Source organism: Manacus vitellinus, unplaced genomic scaffold (genome assembly GCF_001715985.3).
Source record: "Manacus vitellinus isolate BGI_N305 unplaced genomic scaffold, ASM171598v3 scaffold_4_pilon, whole genome shotgun sequence".
NCBI lineage: Eukaryota > Metazoa > Chordata > Aves > Passeriformes > Pipridae > Manacus > Manacus vitellinus.
Window position 1 is genome coordinate 12279271 of NW_021940604.1, and position 26160 is coordinate 12305430.

General features: G+C 36.6%; 1 protein-coding gene across 3 annotated transcripts in view; it reads right to left on the minus strand.

Annotated features, from left to right (window-relative positions):
• LOC103757677 (ectonucleotide pyrophosphatase/phosphodiesterase family member 1) overlaps positions 1-26160 on the minus strand; it is a 53997-nt gene that overhangs the window by 10150 nt on the left and 17687 nt on the right. For all 3 annotated transcript variants that reach the window (XM_018077932.3, XM_018077930.2, XM_018077931.2), the window contains 15 exons: positions 25776-25892; positions 23674-23799; positions 23455-23515; positions 18277-18374; positions 15313-15392; positions 13878-13997; positions 12663-12772; positions 11457-11522; positions 11008-11080; positions 9194-9302; positions 7930-8061; positions 6323-6354; positions 4809-4936; positions 3686-3755; positions 515-602 (listed from right to left, as the gene is read on the minus strand). In XM_018077932.3, the coding sequence (XP_017933421.2) occupies positions 515-602; positions 3686-3755; positions 4809-4936; positions 6323-6354; positions 7930-8061; positions 9194-9302; positions 11008-11080; positions 11457-11522; positions 12663-12772; positions 13878-13997; positions 15313-15392; positions 18277-18374; positions 23455-23515; positions 23674-23799; positions 25776-25892 (1410 nt within the window). The remainder of the gene's footprint in view (positions 1-514; positions 603-3685; positions 3756-4808; positions 4937-6322; positions 6355-7929; positions 8062-9193; positions 9303-11007; positions 11081-11456; positions 11523-12662; positions 12773-13877; positions 13998-15312; positions 15393-18276; positions 18375-23454; positions 23516-23673; positions 23800-25775; positions 25893-26160) is intronic.

The window sequence follows — 26160 nt, forward strand, 5'->3', positions numbered from 1 at the left end:
AAGAAGAAAACACATGACAATATACAAGGAACCCGCATAAAAAGAAGGTGCGACTGATGTAGGCTTTCTGGAAACGGGCTGCCTGGCTGCTGCACCCATACCCATTACTCTGCTTGTTCTGCCTGAATAAAGTCACCTGAGTGATTAATCTGATAAAGCCTCTAGTTAGATATGAGAGAGAAATATCCCTTCTTCTTGATGGTAGAGAGATTGTGAAGCAGCCAGTTTTAGTAGTGGTGAGTCAAAGTGTCAGCTCTGGAGCAGACAGAGGAATACACAGATCAATGGAAAAGAGATATACAAGGTGGCCTGACCAGGAGATCCTAAACTGTTGTTAGTCATTTAGAGATAGACCTTTCTCAGAAAAACAACAGCTTTTTATTTGTGAAAATCTGCAGCAAGTCTTAAGGACGAGTTTCTAAGGACACTTAAAAATCTGTTACTAAAAGATTTACAATGCCCAAAAGATATCACATTTTACTGAACAAAAATGACCCTCATCCATTGTACTTACCACACAATAAATTATACACTTCAATGTTTTCAAATGGATCAACTTGAGTACGAAACTTGAATCCTGGTCCAAAACCAATAAAGATAGCCTAGGATTTACAGAGAAAAGTATAGTGGAATTCTGTTTAAGACAAGTTGAAATGGAAAGTATCTTCATACTCAGAGAGCATTTTCTTCCAAGAACTTAATCTTTACTTTACCAACATAGGTCAGATCAAGTCAAAAGCATAAGTTTTTCTTTTAAAAAAGTAGATGTATAAGAATAACTTTTTAAAGTAGTAAAAGAGTATTAGGAAACCCAATTCTGTTTCATTGCCTTTAGCCATTTATGAAGACCCTTGCTCTTCTCTGCTTTTGAAGAAGTTAGTAATTTTCTTAAATGCTTTAAGAGATTTAATGGAAACGTTGATCCAAAATAACCATCACATTTCATGTCCTGTAAACAATTTGGAAGCTTTTAACTTAAGGCTATAAAAACATCTGTTGGTAGCAATGTTTTAAGTGGTTTAAGCAATGAAAAGGTCATAGGCTTCTACGCCTGGTTTGCAGCTGTTCTTTCTTCTTGCACCATTTCCTGAGCTGTTCTGGACCTGATCCAGGAACACAGCCAGCTCAAAAACTTTCCTGTTTTTTTTCCTGCTGGCTCTTTTCCTTCTGGTTCAATTCGCCAACCTACTTGACACTGCAGCCATGCAAAGCTTACACTAGCATACAGTAGGGTTTGCTGCGTGAATAAGAACAAGGAGAGAAGGGCAACAAATGCTTAAACTCAACTGCTGCCAAAAATATTGTTTTAAAACTTATCCTGAGATATTCAGTTTATTTTTTAATGAAATGAAACAGATTATACCCATCTGTGGCATCAAGATACTGAATGAGTGATAGATGCTTTACTCTCTATAGCATCTCCCTGGGTAAGATCTCCAAGCTTTTTGCAAAAAATGCAATTGTCTCAGATTTCACGGAAGTTAAAAACTCAACTCTACCAGCTTTTTTCAAGATTAAAGCATAATGCAGGGTGTCATTCTGCAACTATTGATACTAAAATCTGTAGGTTAATAATTTACTCAACAAGCCTAATTTGAACTAGTTTAGGTAGGGACTTGCTACCTCCTTTCTCTTGATTTTGGTAATTACAGAGTATAAAATCTATGCTGTTATAATGTTAGCTACAATAAGGACAAATTATATCTGTTTTAAGACCTGTTAGGGATGCTATGAACTGACAATCCCAAGTGTCAGCAAAACATTTGAATAAACATATTGAAAAAATTTACACAGTTAAACTGTATCAGAGAGAAACAATATGCTAAACTGTCATTTGGCATCACATGGCCTTGCTGATTACTAGATACACTATCAACAGGTTTTCCATTGTTAAATCAGGGAAGAAGAACAGGCCTGGAAGGGTAAACCGATACAAAATTAACACACATTTTGGCTAACATGTTTTATGGCTGTTTTCTAAAAACAGTTTGATGCCAACACCATATAATTCTACAACACAGGAAAAAAAGGTTTTTAAGAGAAATCTCTGTGTTACATGGACTATGTAGGTCTTTTCATAAAACCTGTTTTCAACAATTTTCTCTCTTTATAGATGTTTTTACACATATTCACTGTAATAATTCCAAGTACGTCACAACTGTTTGTGAATTCTATCCTGAAAATAGCTTTCTGAAATCAAGAGTATTGCCTTTCACTTTATTGATAGCAGAAACTAAAGCAGGGATAGGTTAAGTGACTTCCCCAAATTAGATGAAACTGACTAAGAATCTGATTTCACATTTTCCTATGATCTCTTCCCATTTGTCATTAAAGAGAAGAATTTCAGGACTTTCCTTATTTTATGACTAACATGCTTTCTCCTCAACAGACTACCTCAAAACAGTGATACATAATCTATCCTGACAGAGTAGAATTACAGAGCTGGAAGATAATTTAGTCAACTTTTTAAAAGCCGAAATCAAAAGTAATTATGTTATTTCTGAAAGATGCTTGTCTGACCAGTTTTTAGGTAGTGCCTGTCATAAAAGTTCCACAGACTTCCAGGGCAAACTAATGTACTCATTAATGGTTTAAAAGAAAGTTTTCTAATAACCAAATGAGCTCTTCTTTATTGCAGTTTAAGCCTGTTACTTCTGTTCTTAGGCAACCCAGAAATCAAATGAACTCTAGGTTTACAGACCAGGAAACTGACTGGCTAAGCAACAACTTCCCTTGCAAGGGCCTGGGTGACACAGTGGACAACAAGGCAAATCTGAGCCAGCAGCACACCTTGGCAGCAGAGCATCCTGCACTGTACAAACAGAAGCTCAGCCAGCAGACTGAGGGAAGGGATTATCCCTTTCTACTCAGCATTTCTTTAGACTACATCAGGATACTGCACCTTCAACATAAGAATGACATCAATAAACAATCATCGTAAATTCAGGGGAGGACCCCCAAGGTGGCTGGGGGCTGAAGTCCTTGTCTTGCAAAGAGGAACAGGGCTTGTTCAGCACAGAGAAGAGACTGCTTCAGGCAGACTCAGAAGCAGTCCTCCAGTACATACAACAAGGTCATCGAGGAGAAAGAGCCATGCTCTTCAGTGCTACTCAGCAAGGGGCAGAGAGAGAACAGGCAAACTGAAAGAAGAAGGGTTCTAGATGGCTATAACTAAACACATTTATATCAGGAGGATAGTGTTGGTTAGAAGCTGTGGAGCCTCTGCTCTTGGTAGTTTCAAAGACACAGCTTCATAAAGCCCTGAGTAACATGGTCTGATCTGAGACCTGACTCTGTTTTGAGTTGGATGTGAGACTAGACACCTCCTGAGCTCCCTTAGAATCTGAGTTCTCTTAAGATCTACAATTATTTTATTTGATGATTTGATAAGTTCTCTTTTCCTGTTTTTAATGCTACAACAAAACAACTAGTCATACCTTTATACTCTTACTGGCAGAGCAAGATCTCTGGGGTAAATCCTGTTGGGTTTTGACCAATTCTTACAACAATGGAATCCCACCCTCTGTAGGTTACCTAGCAACATTAATCCTATAATTGCTTGATTTCTTTAATTACAGATGGAATAATTTCACAGATCTTTGAAAAAATAATCCCAACACCCAGCAAACACAACATTTAGAAACAGGAGCCAAAAAATAAGAGCTAACACAAATTTAAATCTCACCTGCATATTGGGGAAGCGATTGTCTGAGCCATGGAATCCACCTGTGCAGCTTTTAATCTCAAGTGGTTTTCTATTAAAAATACACAATTTATATAACTCACAATTTATAAATCATATTGGTCTAAAACTCATTCAGTGATGCCTTGTTTACTTCTCTATTTAAAGATTTTTAATGGATCATCCATAGGGAATAAGAAGTCTTAAAGCTCTGGAAGACAATACCCTTAAAATCAGAATGGTAGTTTTCTCCGCAAATATTATCCCTTTGGAATTCTCATGTGCCCATCAGAGTCATCTGAAGTCAAATAGCACATGACATACGAACAAAATATTTGAATATTTGTTCTCAGGATAATAGATTTTCACTGTCATTTGGGTAACAGAACTTTATACTACTTTATATAAGTGATTCTTAATATTTTTTTTTTATAAAATCTCTAATGTAATTTAGACCATTTAGTCTAATAAAAAACAAACCTCCAACCTATGCTAGGTCTGTATATAGTATTTAAACACACGCAGTTCTATTAACCCAAACCTCATTTGCACAACTTGCACACATCTACGGTGCTATACAACAGGACTTACTAAAGACATGGACTGAAAAATTCTTCCATGATGAAAGCCCTGAATCATCACAGAGGTGTTCAAAATTATATTATTATAGGAGATACCACTATTCTGGGAGTTGTAAATTCTTTCATCAAAACATGTAAGGTAATTAACAGTAGTGGAGTCAGTAAGTTCAAAGACTGACAAGATTGATTCAACCAAGTAATTAATTACATGCTTTGATTTCATGGACTCACTTCGGAAATTCCTAAAGCATAGCAAGATGTGCTCAAGTATCTGACAATGAGGACCTTAGTTTCTAACCTGCCACTATCTCCATACCCAGCAGGGAGAATATCTATAGCTGCCAGTTTAGAATTAAGCCTCCCCAGGCCAGCAAAACCTGTAGAGACAAGCATGCACTGTTTCTGTGCAACATCCCTTTGCTGTGACAAACAAGAATACCACGCTCCAATAGATATCATTGAACTCTCAGCATCTGGAAGAACAAAGCTTTGAGAAAACAAGAAGTTATTTGTTGTATAATGAAGTACTGCAAACTCCAACTTACCGAGCAAGCTGCCATTGGGAGTCTAAATAGAAGTGCAGCGGTTCAATCCGGTCATTATAGGAATAATGGAAACGCTTGGGTAGCAGCTTTTTCATATAAGCTTTGAAAGGCTGGTTTGGTTCTCTGCACTGAAATGTTGAAATTAAAACATAAAATGTACATTTCACCAAAATTTACTTATGTCATGCATAGCTCTCATACAGCACATCAATTGCAAAGGGTCTGCAATAACTTGCACTAAGAACAGTATGATCCCATAAGGCTTGGAGTCATCCAGTCTCCAACATAAATATGAATGAATACTTAAATACTGACTGGTTTTGGATTCAATGGTTTTTAGAAGAATATTTAATACTGGATTATGGACATAATTTACTTTTTTTTTTCTTACAGTCTACAATTGTACAGAACCAAACAGTAGTGTTTAGAATTAATAATGAATTATATTAAGACAAATATCATGATACTTTCACAAGTAGTAGGAGACTATCCAGTGCAATAACTCTATACCTCTGTACTAGAGAAGGTAATAAACATTCAAATGGTTTTTAGATTCAAAGAATCACAGAATATGCTGAGTTAGAAGGGACCCACAAGGATCATAGAGTCCAAGTCTTAGCCCTGCACAGGATAAGTCACTCAGGGACAAAAAGATTTTTCCACAAACTAAGATGCATTAATGATTAAAAAAATAAAATAAAAACAAAACCACACACAACACAAAATCAAAACAAAACCTCTACTGTAATAATGGAATTTTTGAACAGTGAAGTCATCCATACAAATAGCATAGCTCTCAACAACAGCAGGGACAGAGTGGAAAAACAAATTCACTAAGGTGTAAGTGACAAAAAATTCAATATCCTGTCTCAAAGCTGTTTATCAAAAAAGTGTGAGCAAGAAAATCTTATGCGTGTCCTAACAACAGAGCTGAACTTTATCCTGACTTGGTCCTCAGGTAGTATGGTCCAGATACACAATTTCTCCAGTTTGAAGAGCAACAGGAAACAGTTAGTGAAAAGAAATGAACACAAAGCCTTAGTTAATGCACAACCCAAGAGCAATGCCACCACCTTAGTCAATTTTGATCTTTCCACGTATGGAACTACTTTTGCTGTTGTTATGGAAGGTCGCACACACAGAACTGCACACAGAATCAATTAGGTTGGAAAGGACCTCTGAGATCATTGAGTCCAACCCACCATGTCAACTAGACCATGGCACTAAGTGCCATGTCCAGTCTTTCCTTAAACACCTCCAAGGACAGTGACTTCCCTGGAGTGACTTCCACCTCCCTGTGGAGTCCATCCCATGTTTAATCATCCTTTCTGTGAAGAAATTCTTCCAAATGTTCAAATGAAACTTCCCCTGGTGCAGCTTAAGACTATGTCCTCTCATCCTGTCATTGAATCAAAGTCCAGATGCTATGTAAGTCCAGAAAACAGCTGACACTATAAAATACCTGTAAATGTCAGTAGACATTAAGCTAGAACAACAGATAAGACAATACCTACCGTGAGGTTTCTGACAATGCCTTCATAATTAACTGGAAGAATCACAGGTAAGTATTAGTCACCTAAGTCAAAAAAAATCAGATGTAAAATGAAAGCATTCCCACCACATAATATAATTGGCTTAGTTTCAAAAAATTCCTGGGCATAAGAAACTTTTTTTCCAGAATGAAAACCATATAGAGCAAAATAATCACTAAACTGTCAAAGTATTGCTTTCATGAAATTTTAGTTCAGCCTCTCTTCTCTTTGATTACTTATTTACAGCTTCAAATGTTAAACTATATTAGTTAAACTTTAGTTAATACTATCAGTTACATGTTAAACTATATGTAAATGTTAAACTATATTAGTCACAGAATATTAGAAGAATAATCTAAGAAGTAAGTTTGTACAAAAGAGGCAATTAAATGCTGTATTAATCAAGATGGATTTTTCCTATTTGCTAATAAACTTATAAAAAAAAGGAAACAAATGCAACTATCAGGACAGCAGCTTCATCTGGCAAGCATCCTTAGAAAGACAGCCAAGTGCAAGCTGGCTAAGATTCAGATGCTTACACTCAAGCCAAAAGAGACCATTCCATCATGTAGTTCGACATTTTGTATAACACAGGCCCACTACATTTCACACAGTTAGTCTGTCCTGAGTCTGATACCCAATACTTGACTAAAATACATAAAGCATTACCCTGGCAAGAGAACCATTCATAATTCCTGCAGAGATATATGCAGTGCTACAAAGACAGCTACGCTACTTCATTAAAACAGTGCACATGTCAAAAGCAGGAAATAAGTATTTGATTCCCACATTCTGTGATTAAACATTTAAAGCAGTTTAGAATAGAATTAAGCAATGAAGTAAACAGGACTTAAAAACACTGCGGTTGAGACCTACAAGTTCTAAAGAGGACAGGGAACAATAATCTAGACAGAAAAAAAAGAAACACTCAAACAACATAAAGGAAACTTGCATTCAAAATTCATAAGTACCAAACATTGCAGGTATTAAACAATCATCTAAAATGAGTCTGCTTAACTAATCAAAGTTTAAAATTTGTAAGCATTCATTGATTTTCACTCAGTTTTATTATGTCATTTATGTTTATTTCCAGTTTACTCAACTGCTGTCAGGACATTGGGCCATTTTTTTAATAACTATGAAACATATTATAATATTCAAAATAATATGCAAGTTATGGTAACAATCTAACATTCCTTTATGACAGAAATATTGCAAATTTATACACACATTAGCAAATCAGGAAATGAGGTGAGACATGAGGAGAGGATTTTTGGACTGTCTTGAGCACCAATGATCTTATTCAAAGGAATGGCATTCACAAGGCAGGAGGTATTTGCAGTTGGTCACTCTGAGGCAGCTCATAAAAGCAACCTGTAGGATTCAAATACACTTTCAGACTTAAAAAGTCAAATGGTCTTTAAAAGCACAGGTGCACTACCCAGTATTTCCTCTTCATCGTTACTCAGGTTGACCCTAGCTGGCACTCACTCAAGTTTACTCATGGAATATGTGGAGCTTAAGTTTGTATTTATAAAGTACAAAAAACAAATAACCAAATAACAAAAGTTAGTTTAGCAACTACATACAAGAGAAATACTCATCTGGAACATTATTAGGTCTTAGGCGAGCTGCAGGACCAGGTACAACTATGAAATCTTGAACATTGTCCAGATAGCTGTTCAGATATGCTGTTTTTCTGCAACTCCCTGCTTCCATCCCTGTAAAAGGAAATAAATTTTATTTTAAAGTGGCAATACTGATGTAGAGCAGCCTTGCTATGGAGACAGGTAACTTCAGCTGTAAAAGTGAGAAACGTAATTTCTCTGCACTCTTTATCAGAATCCCAAGACAGCTGATCCAAGATGCACGTAGAAGAAAAAAAACTACACACAGACAAACACAATCAATTCTTTCCTCAGCTGAGAAAGACTCTCCAATTGAATAAACGTACAATTTTTCTTCTCTGAAGAGAAACCTTACAAGCCTAACAACAGAAGCAAGGGTCAGACCAAATATTAATTTAGCTGAGTATCCAACCTAATAGCATTCAGTAACATCTAGAGAAACACGCAACAAGTACAGCATTATGGACTGGTCTTTCTCCCAGTGCCCTTTATCAATTTCCAGAAGCCAAAGGGACTTCGAGTTGCATATTGCATTTGAACTCTTACTTTTAATAATTTTTGACAGGTTTACCCTCCATTAATTTCATAAATACTTTTTAAACCTGTACAGATACTTGGTTTGCATCATTCCCTGTGGCAATGAGTTTTGCAAGTCAGTTTTGTGTTGCATGAAAGTGTGCTTATATTTTGTTTGTCAGAAAAAGACATAGAGAAAAAATTGGTAAAATACCTAGCTTATAGAAATAATTCCAGATATACAGAAAAGCTATTACAGAAATAAAGTTTTGTATTCACAGCCTTCTAACAATGGATGAGGGAACTGACAACTGAAAGGAAGACATGGCTTGTATTTTTGGTTCTTCAGCAATCTTCAAACTGTAGCTGTGTAGTGTAGTTAAAAGACAGAATAAAATGAAATCTACTTTTAACAGTTCAATTTTTTTATTCTATTTCTTTTATCGTCTGGTAATGGTCACAAAAAGAAATAAAATATGAAAACTATTTCATCCCCCCCATATTCTCCACTTCTTCACCCCGTCATAAAATAATCAGATTCTCACTTACATTGGTTGTCTCTTATATCATCTTGTTAATGTAAAACATATTTTATAGGTATTAGTTGCTTTGTTAATCTTATCAGAAACATGCAAGTATAAACTCAGAATATTACTTTATAAAAACAGTTCTTCAAAAGTTCTGATATATTTCATAAAATCAAATTTACCATGATCTGATACAAAAATAATATTCAGGCATTTATGCAAGTTCATTTGCTTTAGACCATCCATCAGCATCCCTACTATGTTGTCCACTCTCTGTAATGCTGTAATGACCTGCAGAACAAAAATAGGAATGTAAAATAAGTGTTAAAAATACTGTTAAATATAGCTAAATAAAAATGAGAGCCTGAAGACTGCCTATCACCTGCACTGTTCAGAGTTGCCTCCATCTACAGAAGACTGGTTATATCTACACTATACAGGTCTTAATCCAATTTTTTGTGCACCCCACATTGTACTATGACACAGCTACATATTTTTATGTGTTATTTCAGTTGCAGATGCTTAAAAAAAAAAAGAAAAAACAAAAAACAAAACAAATTAACAAAAACCCCCAAAAACCAACCAACCAACCAACCAAAAAACCAACCAAAGAAAACCAAACCAACTAGTGACAGGGGTTTTAAAGCATGAAATTGAGGATGCTAGTTGCATAACAAGGGGCACAACCAAGGCCAACAGGGAATGCACAAGGGTGCAGATACTGATGTGCTGAATAGAATAGAGGAAGCCAAACCTGTAGCACTCTTCCTCAAAATGTCTGTTGGGAGAGACCTTGGAGCAAACTGTCCTTGAAATTGTGCTCCAAGACTAATCTTTTCAAACTAGTTTAAAAAAACTGAAAAAGCCAAAGAATGAGCTACCATTGTAGTACTGTTTGTGACCAGGTTCTGGTGTCCAAGCTCACTTGCATAAATACAGCACTGGAGCTACCTTTGAATACTTGCTAAGTACAAAAAAAATATTTTAAAAGGAGGTAGATGTTACCTCATTGAACTACTCGTATAAACTGTCTTGTTTTGTGCAAACAAAGATGAGATGCTCTTGTAGAGACTATATATAAATCCTCAGGATCTTGCTCTCCAGAGCATTCCTGACATACAGAACTTTAAATCCCCTCATTAACCAAAGAAAAAATTGCCAATTTAAATGTGTCCCCTATACTACAATTCCAGTTGTGTCTGCTGCTTCCTTACATGAAGAGTAACCACTCACAGCTCAAGAGAAACTGGCAAGAGCTTCTTACTGTTGTCACCACTGAAGTTAAATACCCAGTTATAATGCCCAAACTTCCTGACCATTCAAGATGGGAGAATTCTACAAAGTTCCTGAATTTCCAAGAACTTTTTTCTTTGCATTTTTTCACTTTGGTCTGTTAAAAAGTAAAGCTATTTAGTACTTTTGAAAACAGTAGCAGTCCCAAAAACTTCTTATTTATACAATAAATCACAGACTGTGATGGGGTGAATGTTCCTTTTATCTGCCTCTTTCAGAAAAGGCATAAAGTATAACTGCAGGGAGATAAGACCAATATTCATCTAACCTTGGCACAGGGACTGAGTGGAAATGAATGACAATTATAACATGAATACTGAACCATCAAAACACATTGCTATGAAAACCTCTGTTCTTGCTAAGTTGAAAGTATACAAATTTTATGTCCCTATTACTCCCTTCCACCAAAAATCAACACAAACCATTAGTAGGAGCAGATAAAACAACATACAAGACATACTCAAACATGTTTTGGTAATTTAAAAGTTATCAAAATAAAGAAAATAAAAACTAGACTTACTAAACAGGCTGTTTATTATACACTTTATATCAATGTTAATTATGGATGGGCTGCCTATTCATCATTTTTTTTCCTAATAAACATTCTTCATATAATCTTGGTTAATATAACATGAAGTATGGAAATTATAGAGTCAGAGCAAAGCTTCAAATTAAAAAAAAATTAAACTACAAAACTACTTACTCCACTGCTTACTGGTCCAAACTTATGGCCCGAGGAATCTGGTTCTTCTAAATACAGAGTGTAAAAGTGTGGTCTATATCAAACAGTACCAAAAATGTAATATTTTACATACATGTTGAGACAGTTTGAAGAGATTATATTTAAACAATGGAGATAATATATTGGAAAGAACGCTGTCATTCAGAGGAAAAACACATTAAAGGGAAATAGAGAAATGCAATTTCATAGAAAAAGCTTTCAGTTATTATATTTAAACAATGGAGATAATATATTGGAAAGAACGCTGTCATTCAGAGGAAAAACACATTAAAGGGAAATAGAGAAATGCAATTTCATAGAAAAAGCTTTCAGTTATAGAAACGGGTATTAAATAATATTTTAACATTATTAGAATCATGGATAAGATATTCCACTCTAACAGGAACTTACACTTGCCATTGTATACCTACCTTTCATCTTCAGGTAACTGCAGCCAGCGAAGGACAGTTACCACTCTTTCTTCAAAAGGGATTGAGCTGTATCAGAATAATACAATATCAACCAACCATGTATTTCCAAGAGCTAAAAACTTTTAGCCATACATTACAAAAAGTCAGTGCATTTTAGCAGAAAAAAAAGTGAATTCATTAAGGGCTATTTAGCAGGATGCAAATTTATCTATGCTAATTGCCTGTGACTCTACAGGAGTTTATGGCCTGATCTAAAGCTCAACTGAATATAGTCCCCATTGATTGCAATCCAATTAGAGTAAAGCTCTCAGTACTGCTTTCGTTTATTATACAAAGTGGATAATTGGCTTCAAGAAGCAAAGTCACATGCAGGTTTTCATTCCTGTATCATGTTATGAAAAAGCTTTGGTTTAAGGGTGGGGTTAGAGGGTTTTTTATGTTTAAACAGTTTGAATACAAGTTCTCATACTATGTCACAAAGTAGATCCTCTACATCAATTACTAAAGCAGACCAAAAATAAGCACATTGACCTTTTAACAATGTGAGGCATCCATAAAATTAGTATTCAGCTACATAACACAAATTCAAGTAACAATGTAGCAGTTCCTAGTGAAAAAATGTAGGTAACAAGACAAGGACCAAAATTTCCATCCTATATGAAGGATGTAGGAAGAGAAAATGGTCCTAGGAAGATAGAAATAAAAAGTCTGATTTCTTGGGCAAGATTTGAGATTATTAAATAACTGGTGATAAATCATTTCATTAAGCAGAAAATGTTCAACTGTAGTGAAGAGCAATCACTGACTAACATATGACTGCCTTAATGTGCAATATTTTCAAAAATTGTAATTAAAATAATTTTAAATTGGAATAGTTTATCACAGTCAATAGTAAAACTTCAGTGTTCATGGACAGTCACATCAAGATCTGATCCATTCACTATATGAAGAGTTTGGATTGAAATACTCTACACACTCAAAAAAGGTTTTTATAAATACCTTTAAAACATTTGCTGAGGAATGAAAAGATTATTAGACAAAGACTCTGTGTTATACTGAAACAAAGTTAATTGGATTCTAGCTTTTTTTTTTCCATGTTGCACACAACTGTTTAGAAAGTAGGAAAAAAAAATTATGCTTTCTCTGGCATCTGTCCCATTATAATAGTTAAAATCAAATATTCACCCGAGACACAGGCATACATACCCATTGTATTTTTCATACAGACTTGGAAACGTTCCATTAACTGCTACGTCTGACCCAGGCCAAAAGAATGTACCTGCTTTCAGACCCTGGTACACAGCCGTCAGCCAAATCTGCAGCAGAACATTTGCTGTCATTAGTGCAGGTCACTGAATTAGCTGAGTAGCTGACAGACCCCACTGCCACCCTCACTAACTCTGCACCCTTTAGCAAGACCAAAATAAGTGGAACACTCCAGTCAATCTTGCAGGTCACCACTATCTGCAGCCCAGATACACTTTGTAGCCTGATTCCTTATTGCAGGCACTCACATCCCTTCTGCTGCTGCACCAAGGGGAGCCAGGGCAGGAATAGGAACCATTAGTAGAATGCAATGGTAGACCCATGGCTGAACACCAGGAAGGTGTTCTTGTGTCTCAAGAAGAGTGACACAAGAAGGAGTAGGAATATTCCAAAGACCTACATCCCACATACTCTTGACATATGGAAGCAACACTGTGGTCAGTTCCTCTGGTTTTACTGCTGATCACATGATTTACAGATTTATGCCTTCCGCGTATTTTCTGCCTGACTCACATCACTCTCTTCTCAGTAGCCTGCAAAGTCTACAACAGTGTGTTCTTTCCTCAAGAATCAAAAAAAAAAAAAAACAAACCCAAAACCCACAAACAACCTAGTCTTCCCCGCACTAGTAAATAGCTGCATCTGGTCCCTTGCTATTCTTCAGGCTAGTGCTCACCCAAACTTTTCCATGCCACTTCATTTTGATGGCAGTCTCAGCAGTTTTGCGTAGGTGGATGATTGAACCGAGACAATTTCTTTTAAAACCACATCTTTAGACTTAGCAGTAATTTATTCAGAGCATAAACCTTTGGTAATGATTCTTAATACTAAAACTAACTGGTCTGTCAATTTTCTCAGAGAAGTTAAGTGCAAGCCCACTCATATTAAAAACAGAACAAGATCTGGTATCTCTATTAGTTACTTTAAGCCTTCATTCTCCTTTGGGAAAATTCCATTTAAGTTCAACAAAATCTGTTACATTTTGTTTCATTTGTTATTTTGCAGCTCTAGTATGGCAATCCTAATCATGCTGAGTAACACTTCTTGGCTGACTTAGAAGTACCCTCTGTACTCTTTCAACATCACTATGCATTCAAGTGATATTAAGTAACATAGCAGGCTGATGTACAGTCTCAGAAGAGTATTAATACTTACAGGCTGCCCTTGGTACCACTGTGGATTAAACTTCTCCTTACTTTTAAGGGTGAAGGATGCATTTCTTTTGGGGTCATACATCTTGTTATCAATTATACCATGAGATTCAGGATACAGCCCCTGTAATTGAGAGTATACCTTGTTGCAATGTTATAAAGAAAAAGAACCTTCTGACTGCACAAACATGTCTTTTAGACAAGTATATCCATGGAATACTCTATATGTGACTTTTACTCCACCAGTACCTCAAGACCCAAATTTTACAGCATCATGTGCCATGGTTTACAAGCCCTACCTTCCAATTCTTAATTGTTTCTCAGTGAGACAAAAAGAAAAATAAGCCAGCAATTTCTTCTGGGATCAAACTGAAAGATATCTTATGAGTTCACACATTTGTTGTATCTTTAGTACCAAAGACAAAGCAACTACCTATGCTAGACCTCCATCCCATGAGCAAAAGCTCTAGCTGGGATATCTGTTGCAGGGAAGGAAGTGCTCGGGGGCATCAGTTCTTGAGTAGCACAAGGAAACCTTGTGCTCTGCCTTTAAGCAGACTAGCTCCCTTTTACATTTATAAAGGATAAAACATCACCACCATTAGGACCCTGCTACTTTTCACAAGAATAGGAAGTTGAGACAAAGCTCTGTACTGTACACCTCACATGGCTGCAGGGCATGCTTAATGCCTCTTAGTTGCATATTCAGTCATGGAGATTTTCAAGGATTGCACAATTAAGCATCTCATTCCTGAACCTGTTCTCCTCACTTAGCGAGTGTCCTGACAAACTAGAGAGATAAGACAGGAGGTGCAGACCCTAGTATTTGATTGAATTTTAGTTCTGGTATGACAAAATCAATAAGGAGCTCCTTATTATTCCAACCCTGTGTTTGGTGTTAAAAACCTCCATTTTAGTTTTTCTTTCCATATGCAGGAGGTGATAAATTTGCAAGATCAGTTCTGTTACATTTCTATGCAGTCTTGGGTACAGCCCATCACAGACAGAGTCAACAGCAGTATGATGCTCAAATCTCTCATTTCATACTCTACTTCACATCATGCTACCTTAAAGAAGTGGAATAAGGCTGGCAATATAAAGGAGTCAGGCTGCTCCCACTCCAAGAGAGTGAGCTGCAATTTAGTGGAAATATTTACACAAATAAGGAGTTATAAAGTCATGTGATGTTCCACTGTATGGGAATTCTCACAGCTACCCTTGGAAGGATTGGATTTACTTACATTAGATCTGGCCACTTAGCTGTAGTGTTATATGACTTAATCTAAATTACATAAAGAATATAATATATACACTTTCCTATTCTGAAGGGAAATACTATTATTTTAATAATCCATCAAAAATATACTACTCCCTTGGAGACAACTTGATAGTGAACCATCTATTCAGTGTGGAAACATATAATATACAGGAATTCTTACTGTGACAATGGAGTAATGGTTGGGAAAGGTTTTGGAAGGGTACACTGGTCTCATACTGGAAGTGTATGTTCCACATTTCTCTAGAGGAAGGAAGAAAGAAAATCAGCAACATTACAGAAATAAAAATCTTGCAAGTTTCTCTCATGAAGACATAGTCCTATTAAAAAAAAAAAAAAAAAAAAACAACAAAAACACATGTTTCCAGAAAGTTTTTGTTCTTCAAAATCGTGGGCTTAATTTTTCTTCCCACCTTCATTTACAAGCTGACTAAACAGCTATAAACAAGAATTTTATGTATTCCTAATCACTGACTGCAATGGTCACATGAGCAAAACCTACAGTCTTTGTGAAAAGCATGCATAGATAAGAATGAATAATCAAAGAAATCAAACCCTTCCATGTTGCCCTGGTATGCAGTAAATTCAGTCTACAGCTTGAGACCAGCTTCACCCTGGATGCTCCCAGAGATTAAGTGGCCATTGGCACAGTGGTGCCCTAGCTCTCTCAGTCATCTGTCAAATCACAGCTTACAAAATGATTTTGTAGTCTCATTTTTTATTTGCAGGGCTTTTAAAATATAAAAATAAGTTCATATTTTAGAATGAAATTCAAAGCTTTCTTTATCTTGATATAAAATCATATGGTTTAAAAGAGATTAGTGTACTGTATTTGTCAGTATGAGGAGCCAGGCCAAAGCAATTGAGAAAACCTTATTTAAGGGGTCTAAATTTCCACTGGTAAATGTATGGGCCCCAGTTTTCAGAAAGAAAAGAAAAAGAAAAAGTCTTCATTAACAACTTAAAAAACGCTATGTGATAACCCAAACTGCTTCAACAGAAGCTAAAGAAACAAAAGTAATGAGCCTATAGATAGAACACCACTGGACCATCATCTTCACTATGACTATAGGTAATTATATATAATATAAATAAAATAGAAATGAAAGGCTTAATAACATAAAATGTGTTGCATCAAGGCACTTTGAACTCATTGCATTGAGGTTTTGATTACTTTTCAGTTGAAATAATCAATTTGAGCTAATCGAGAAAGAAGCCAGAAAAATAAATGTCCTCAAGTCCCATAGACATCCTCTCCCACATTTGCATTCTGTATAACAAATCATCACTTGTATCTTTTTTATTACTGCAACACAACACATTTCAACCATTTCCAAGTCTGTTCTTGAGGTTGTTTTCCAAAACTGTAGTTTTTTGGTGGAGGTGGGTGGAGAGGTTGATTTTTTTTTGTCTTTTTTAAAAGTAAAAGAAAAATACACTTAGAAAATTTTTGCCAAAAATCCTAGGGGTTTTTTTGCTGGGATTTTCCATCTTTTTGGCTTGTTGCCTTAGTTAAAGACAATTTAATACAAAAGGATGATTTATCTTAAACTTGCAATATCATAGCATAGAAGCATGTGAAAATGTCTTCTCTAAACACCATATGACACAGTAAGGCTTTGCCTGGGTTCACACCTCAGTGACACCAGTTTTCATTCATGAAACTATTTTTCTCGTACCGAAGAATATCTGTCTTATCTGAGTATTTTACCCATCACTTTATGATGAGGGGGAAAAGGAGAAAGCTGAAAATCCTGTAGTATACTCTGTTGTAAAAGTCTTCTAGCACATTGCCAAAAAATGCTGCAGAGTAATTTAGAAATGTTAACATAACGCAGAAATATTTCCTCCCAGATTATTTCTAATTTTGTTGTGTCTAAAACATGTATTACTAGACATTCTGATATTAAAATCCTTTAAAAATCATCACAAACTCTATAGTTCTGGAGAAGTGAAGTGACTTTGATGAAGATCGTAAGATATTTGTATTTCTTAGTGGTCAGAATTTATCATAGATTCATTACAAAGAAAAATACAAGATTATTATAGAAGTCAATGAGAGAAGTCGCACTGTAGCCTATCCAGACCAAAGAATGAAGAAACTTTACACACAGAAGTGGATATCACAGACTAGAAGTCCCACAGATGCTTTGTGGCACTGCTATCTTTTATCTCGGGCAGAGCTATGATAATTTGTAATAGTCAGCTTCTCCTAGCACTGCCCAAGAAGACTTCTCCAGTTTAATTTTTTTATAACTGCATCTAATGAAAACTTTTCAAATGCCTTATTTTATGCTAACAGGGAATGAAATAAGGAAAAAAAAAAACCATCCTCAAATACATCTGTGAATTGTTATCCTCTGGAACATATCAAGTGGTGACAACCACTGCATAAAAAAGCAAGTATTTTTACTCACTTATTTTTAGTCAAACTGAAACCAGGCACCCCAGGTAGTAATTTATGAAGTCAAGAAAATTGGCATATTTTTCAGACAAGAAATATCATCAGTTCTTTACAGACCACAGCCAAAACAGAAACAGGAAAAGTAACTAAAGTTACTTAGGCCTACATAACTAAGACACTACAAAAGTTAGGGAATAAACATGTACTGGTGAGGTTCTCATTTCTTCTGGAAATGTTTGTTAAATGAAGTTTTCCTTGGATTCATCACATTTCTACTAGCCCTTCTATATCATCTGCTCTTAATCTCTTTTTTCTCTGTCTTCTTTTTCAAATATAATCAAATGCTTTCTACCTTACTTTCTATTTTCCAAACCATTCCACCTAAATATGAGATTATATACATTATAGAGTAAAAAGGGTCTATTTCTATTTTGAAGAAATAAAGTAAGCTCACAGCAAAAAACATCCACCTCCGAAATATAACAGGGCTACCTAATAATTCAGAAGATTTCACCAAAAATCCAAAGGGTCCTTTCCTCATGCCCTCTCTCTTTCTGCCCTTACACTCTCCCACACCTCAAGTTCTGTGTGCGGTTGTTATTTAGGACAACTACTTCCATATTCATGGGAGAAAAGTGAGGATTTTAAAGAGTAAGCATAGCTGCATCTATGGATTTTTCAGGTAAGACATCATAATATTTCTTAGACAAATAAACTACTCACGTAATTTGCTAATAACAGGGAGAAGTCCACCCCAAGTCTGCAAATATTCTGCTCTGAAGCCATCCAATGAAAATAATAACACTGGAGACTTGGTAAATCTGAACAAACAGAAATTAAATATTAAAAGACAGACTCTGAGAAATAATTTCCTATCACTTATTTCAAGAAAGTTTCCCCCAAATAGTTGGAATGTTCATTATGGGGCTATAAACCAGGCCAAGGAAGTAAATTGTCCTAAGCAGGAAGGTTTGCAGGCTGGCACAGTGGTGACCAGACAAGCTGTCTGGTCTCTCTGCTTGCAAGCTGGCATAAGAGTCCTACCCAAAGACATTGAGGAATGCAGTAGGGTATGTACAGAGAAGTCATGACAAGGTTTGATTTCAAACACACCCATAACATGAGATGCTCAGGTAATCCATCTGGTGGGTTTGATACTCCTTATCTTGAAATCAGTCCCACTGGAGCAATGCTCAGCCCCTTCAACCCCACTTTCCCACCCCAAGGTAAGAGCAGGGAAAGAAATAAGGCAGTGGGAAGCCTTATTTTAAAATAAAATTTCCTTTATTCACTTTACTCCTGAACAACTTGTAATCCAGCTGAAAAAAAAAAGAGGATTTATATATATATATAACACAAAACTGTAAGCAAGTCTAATGTACAGGGTATTTAAAATCAGCAATTATAAACACACATTTTTCCTTTCATCTTATAAAGATTATTCAACCAAGAAGAATTTGCTTACTGTACCAGAAGTACTACCCATCTCCAAACTCAATGTGGCCCTGTGACTGGAAACACTGTAACAGTATTTCTGTCTGGAACTTGACAGATAAATTCAGAAACTTATTTCACTGGAACAAGCTAAAATAAAATCTGCCTTTCCAGTTTCCACAGGACCTATGTTTTCCAGTCTTAACTTGTTCCCAGCTTCAGCCCTGTTCAAACAATTTCTCTCCAACTGTAAGTACTTAAAACATTGCCTCACAGACAGGAATAGTCATCAGTAACTTCTTCCTTGAAGAAAACATACCCTAGGTTTGACCTATAGATATGAGGACACGAGGCAAAAAAAAACCAAACCAAAAACAAAAAAACCCCACAGCAGTGCAACAATAACTACTGAAAATATAGATTCCCATAAAAGAAGTTAATATATTTTACATGTCAATGTTTCCTTTTTATGTTTGCAAATGGTAAAATGAATATTTTAACTTTGTTGCACTTTAGTTTCCCAAAATAAAACAGTGATGATAGAAGACAAATATTATTTATAAAGTGTTAACAATTTCTTCCGTGTGGTACTCCACAAAAAATCCAAGCAGTCATTTACAAGGGAAACATCTATAAGCCTTATGTCCATTAAACAAATGTGACTATATTAAGCTAAAGATTAGTCAGGCAATCAAAACATGTCTATCTTAAGAAAATTTTAATCGACAACTTTTAATCAACAGTTCAGTCAAAAGGATTTCGTTACTCAGAACCATTACATAGCCTGCCCTACACTCCAGACAGAACAAAACATTTAGTTGCATTTCTAAGATGCATGTTTGTATCCTGGTTTTTAATTTATATGGCATATTTAGCATCATCTTCTGAAAATCTAGTAGGGGCAACTAGTTGGGAACAAGAAATGAATGATTTGCAGACCAAGACTAAAGCCCTTTGGCAGAACAGAGTAGGGAAACATTACGTATTATATTTGCCCAATATTACAAGTATTTTTTGCACAAAAGTTTCTGATGTCTGCACCTTTTGCAAACACCTTCTCCATGCCCCCTCTTGCCCAATAAATTGATTCACTCAAATGCAGAGGTCTAAAAATCTTCACTACAAAGTTCCCTGAAATAGAAGATGAACTTTGAGGCAAAGATTGTTCAATATTACTTACCAACAAGTCTAACTTAAAAAAAAAAAAAAGAAAAAGCCCAAACAGAAAACCCCACCAAATTTAAAACAATACCTTAGAAAGGGACTTTACGCAACTGTTTCTGGTTTGGCATTTAAAGGAAACCAACTGTTAAATACATGTTTTGGTTGTCTGCAAATCTAGCTACTGACCCCTTAGCACATGTAAAATTAAATTTGGCAAAATAGACCATTGCCACAACGAGGCGGTTGGCCATTTCACTTCTTGTATACTCTACACATGCCAAAACTCATAGAGTTAGTGACCTCCCTGGTGCTCAGGGAAGCAAAGCGTGACATACCATGATAAACTGCACTCTTTGGAACAGCTCCAGTAAAATGCCCAGACAAACTGACATGAGCTCAATTCCAAGGTATATCAGCAATCTCCATGACTTTTTCCTGTCAGTAGCCAAGACTGCACTTGCTGCTTCAGAAATGCACTGCCATGGGCAAGCAGATCTGGGAGGCTCAAGTTTTGGTCCTGCCAGTGATTCATTCTGGCTATGTCCAAATGGTATGACAAGCATGTTTAACAGCTCCTGGATAAATAGGTACACCACAGTCACATCCTGACTCCAAACTGAAGGAAATGCAGTAGCAATTATCCCCTCCTATAAACCTGCTTCTATGGAAACACAATGCAGGCAACACAGGCTTACTGTGGTCTAGTAAGCTGGATGATCAAGAGCCCAGAACCACGGAACAATTTGCCAAGCTGACCTGCCTCATTGCAGGCAGGTTAGGCCATAATTAAAAGAAAGAAAAAAAAAGAAAACAGAAAAATAAAGGAAAGAAAGTCCCCTTGAAAATCTTAACATACTACACAGAAAACTTCCTATCCCACACATACTCATACATTACAGCCTATATACAGCCATAAAGCATAGAAAGAAAAGCTTTCTTTTTCACTAAATGTAGACAAAGCCTCAACAGGAGGCACAATAGCATCTTAAAATATAAAGAGAGATCAGCAAAGAGGAAAGGAACCAGCTGTTCTTCCAGCTCAGTGAAGACAACAAACAGTAATAAGCTTAAAGTACAGCAAAAGACACAAGGACAAAAAGACAGGAAAAACTTATCAGTAAAGCCACCTACCTAAGCATTAGGGTAAACTGCTTAAATAGGTTTGAATTCTCAGAGTATTATTTTACTCCTAGAACAGTGGGAAGGACTAGATCACTCCTGAGATCTCACAGCTCATTAATTTTATAACCCTACTTAATAACATAGAACCTACTCTTGGAAAGACTTAGGTGTGTACTTAATTTTAAGCAGTAGATCACTCCTGAGATCTCACAGCTCATTAACTTTATAACTCTATTAAATAACATAGAACCTCATCTTGGAAAGACTTAGGTGTGTACTTAATTTTAAGCAGTTGACAAACTTCATTGAAGTCAGTGGGACTTCTCAGATTAAGCACCTCATTGAACGCTGCATCATATTTTGTCTATTCTGCACTACAAGAACAAACCCAGCTAAAATGAAAGCAGAATAAAACCAGCCATTTGAACCCACAAAACATGCTGTATTAATATGCACAGAATTGTAACTGATATCCTGAGGTCTCAAAATGAGCACTGCACTAAAGTCACCTGCCTTCCTGCCTACTGCACCATAGGAAGAAGTGGATTGTTTACAGAGCTGTTAGTTTTGGGAGAGGTTTGTGTGCTAATAGTTCGAGATGAGCCTTCAGTCAACACTTTGACCACACATCACCCTTTCCTGGGCTGGGTCTTATTGCAACATTTTGGGTTTGCCAGGATTAAAACAATTTTAGTAGAGTAACTATGTAACTCTTTCATACACTGAACAGAAGAAAAAAAAAAACCAAGTTAACCAACAGGAGCTGCTCTATTACATTTGCGTCATTAACTTTGACTGTTGATCTGTAGAAGGCTCTTGCTTGTTTATCAACCTTTCAGGGGCAAGACTTCCTAACCTTGTATTAGGGAAATCAGCATCCTAGAGTCAGTTCCCAGCATGCAGTCCCAAATGGTTCCTGAGCTCAGAACAAGAGTTAATGACAAAAACTTCAAGAATCACCTGGCTATCACCTTTCTACATAAGGGGTTGCTGGGGACTTGGACTACAAACTGGACAGAAGCTCCATTTTCTCTCCTGGTGAAGATTGTGAAGTGTTAGCATTTGTTTACTGCTCTGAATCAGAATGAAGAGTACTCAACTGGTATAAAATATTTCAAAAGGAAATGTACTTTGACAGTATTATAACTCCAGTGAATAAATACAGTATTATTTAAATATCTTAAGTCAAAAAAAAGTAGTGATATAACAAAATTAGATGTTTTTACTTCACTAGAAATATCCCCAGCACAGCATAATTTCAAAATGAAAATAGGTCTGATTTTTTGATACTTGTCAGTCAAGAAAACAATTTAATTCAACTTATCCCACAACATATCTACCAGCTATTTAACAGTAGAGCACATTTCAAGCAAGAACATTTAAGTCACTTCTATAAATAGCTTAGACATACAACCATAGTTTGTAGTTAACTTTAGCTATTGAGTTAAAGATCCTACAGCAAAAGCAGTACAAGAAATACCAGCTTTTTTTTCCTGCCTGGGAGTTTTGCTGTATTATTTGAGCCTGAGTGCTGATGCCATAAACCACAAGTCATTCCTCACACGGTTTATACATAAATTGCAGGAGCAGGAGTAGGCCCACTGTGGAGCTGAGCCAGAGAATACAAGGATCCCATGGCATTTTACACCTTTTAAAGAAAGTAGTTCAGACAGCTTGCAAGTAATGCTGTCCCACTGCTGGTGAAACTGGAACAGCAACCTGTGCACATTTGGCAGCTCCAAGGTTGTAAAATGCAAGCTAGTGAAGAGGTCTTTCGAAGTGACCAGGGAGGGAGGCAGTCTTAGGAGCCTGAGATTGCTGGATGGGTCCCAAAATATTTGGGATAGTGGGTACTGGAGCACATGTAAGTCAACAATAAGGCTGGCAGCACAGCAAAGTTGCCCAGACCACACATATGTGTGAGAGACAGGAGCGCTGAGGAACAGGCATGTCTTACAAGTCAAGCAAGTGCTGGGATACATGAGTGTTGCTGGAATAGAGCAATTTGATCTGTTAGTAAGCACACCAAATGCTGGTTGAACAGGTGTCCTTCTGTCTGGCAGCTGCTCTTACTGTACGTATGAAAGGCAAGTAGATCCCAGGAAGGCACAGTAGCGAAAATAATCACAAAAATGAAATGCAAGCAAAGAGCAGAGCTATGCAAATATACAATTTCCTCACCCTTTTGGACACTGAGGTTCAGTAATGTCCTCACACTCTTCTTCAACCCAGCTTGCCTCTCCTTAAAACAAATGAGTGCAATTTATTTTTTAAGACAGTACATTCTTACTGATAAATGTAAGATTTTTTTCGTTTTACTGGGTGCTTTTAAAGTCCTTACTCCTTTCATACAACTACGGGTACATATGAAAGATATAGGAATTTGTTGGGAATATTTACCCTTACAAACAGCTTGATAATTGACACAGCAATCTTTGTTTTCCACACAGTCATCTGAACAGGAACAATGATATTCTGGTCGCCTCTTTTCTCCACACCTGAATTTATTACAGGTCCATATGTGGGCTAAAAAACAGATGAGAGAGAAGGACAGCACAATGACTTACACAATGTTGTAAGTGCAGAACTAATAAACCAAGCGTAAAGTTAGGTCTCAAATGTCTACTCACTGAAAAATAGCCTTGAGTTCTCATTCATGCATAGTGTTGCAAACTTTGGCACTTTGGAAAATAGAAACACCCTGTCTGAGTTCAAGAAGCATTTGGACAGTGCTTTCAGGCACGTAACGTGATTCTTGGAGTGTCCTGTGCAGGGCCAGAAGTTGGACTCGATGACCCTGACGGGTCCCTTCCAATTCAGCATATTCTATGATACTATGATTTTGTTATCAGTTGTAAACACAAGTAGATCCTTTACAATCAATGAGGGTAGGCATGAATGAATTTATCAGTTGAGTGAATATTTACGTGAAGCTCTTAACAGAGACATGGAAGCCAAATCTAAATGTTTGAACAGAGGACATTCAATGTTTTTTCATACATGACTAGCAATTAGAAATCCCTAAAAGCACTGTCAGAGGTTAATCTCACTTTCAGGATACTGAACTTAAGTAACTCCACTAATATCAATAGATCTTTACTTCTGTGAGAGAGGGAGAAGAGTCTATTATGGTTCTAGTTACAGGATACTACTGGAAAATAAGAATTTGATTCTCCACTGATGTTAAGGCTAATTGTAAAAAAACCAACATAAATCAATTCATTCCCATTCTTAGAGCTAAGATAGACTCTCCAGTTTGTTTTTAAAGAATTTTTTAATGGAGGGAAAATGACGTAATTAAACAGACAGCAGAGTAAACTCTATGCAACTATATATACATACAAATATATATACATATATCTCAACTATATATGCAACTTTATATATATAAACAAAAAGCTTTAGGCAAATGAGATGACCTTTCAATAGCAGTCAGTTGAAGCAGGGATTTGTGCCTAGTTTAATCATTTCGTTTTCAAAGTATACATTGGAATTCTAAATTTATCACTGTTGTCTCACCCAGAAATTAATGAAATACATGTAAAGAGGAGCAAGAAGAAAAATAGTTACCTGAAAAGAATGTTGCATTTGAAGCATCAAGGCAAAATCAAAGTAGAGAAAACAGTCAAGTTTTGCCCTTAATGTTCTACCTGCACTAACAACTTCTCCTGTAAAATTTCTCTGAGATATTTTCAAACCTTTGCCTATCTGACCTTTTCTTTCTGGCAAATTATGACAACTGCTACTCATTTTGCAATCCTTCTCCACCAGTGCAATCTGTTTTGTCATTCTGCCTTGCTTCATGCTCATGACCCTTGCTTCACACTCAAGCTGGGAAGTAACACGGCAAAGGGCCTGAATAGCTGGGTGAGGAGAGATGGCAGCTTTTACAGAGCTGCTCTGTCCTTTCCCTTTTTCACACAGGCAATGACAGAAAAATACAATATGCGGAATGCACTTCTATTCTGGGCTTGCCTGAGAATGTAGGAGTTGTCCCTGATGTCAGGGACAATGCAGGTCACTGTTCTCTTACCACCAGACAAAGAACAAAAAGCTGGCTGAGATCTCGAGTTGCAGTTATTCCTCCTCTTTCCAAGGGGGAAGGCAGTAGCACAGTCTGTTGTAGCCTCTCTCCTCACAGGAGAGCTATGGGAAAGCCATTATAGTAGCTATGTCAGTTCCTATGTAGTCCAGCTGGCTGAAATACAAGCTTTGTTTCTGTAAAACAGCAGCTGTACAAAGCCCTGATGTTTCCACAGGAGTCCCCAGTAACCCCATCACCACTGTAACTCCACTCAGGAATGCAATGGAAGGAGCACAAAGAGAGGGAGATCACTGGCATCAAAACCACTCTGCTGTTCAGTAGCCCCTCCTTTGCATTCACAGCCCACCTGAAAGAAATCCTGACCACAGCAGTATTCACATACGCTGAGCTGTCTCTTGTCACATAACAGGAGAGATTGCTCCCACAATCATAACCTGGACTACCTTTTCATCCTTACCTGGTTGTATACATGTTTCCTGGTAATCTAAGCAGCAGTTTCCAAGCTTGACACAGTCTTTATCACAACGGCAGCTTCCAAAGGTCCTTTCAAAGCAACGACCTTTGCAGGTTTTCACTGTAATATTGGATAGTGTTAGATGTCAGTGGCTGAGCCCAAATCAGTCAACATGCAAAAGAAATTAATACAGTCAGTTTGTGAGATGACACAGTTGGTCATTCCAAACCTACAGGATGGCTGCAAAAACAGTGTCAGCCAAAGGAAAGTCTTGACCCAACTGAATATTTTCTCTTACTGAACAAAAATATTTTTCATCGTATTGAACAAAGGGGTTTGTTCTGTTTTAGCAAGAACATGGTGAGCAGATACAAGAGATACAAACTTG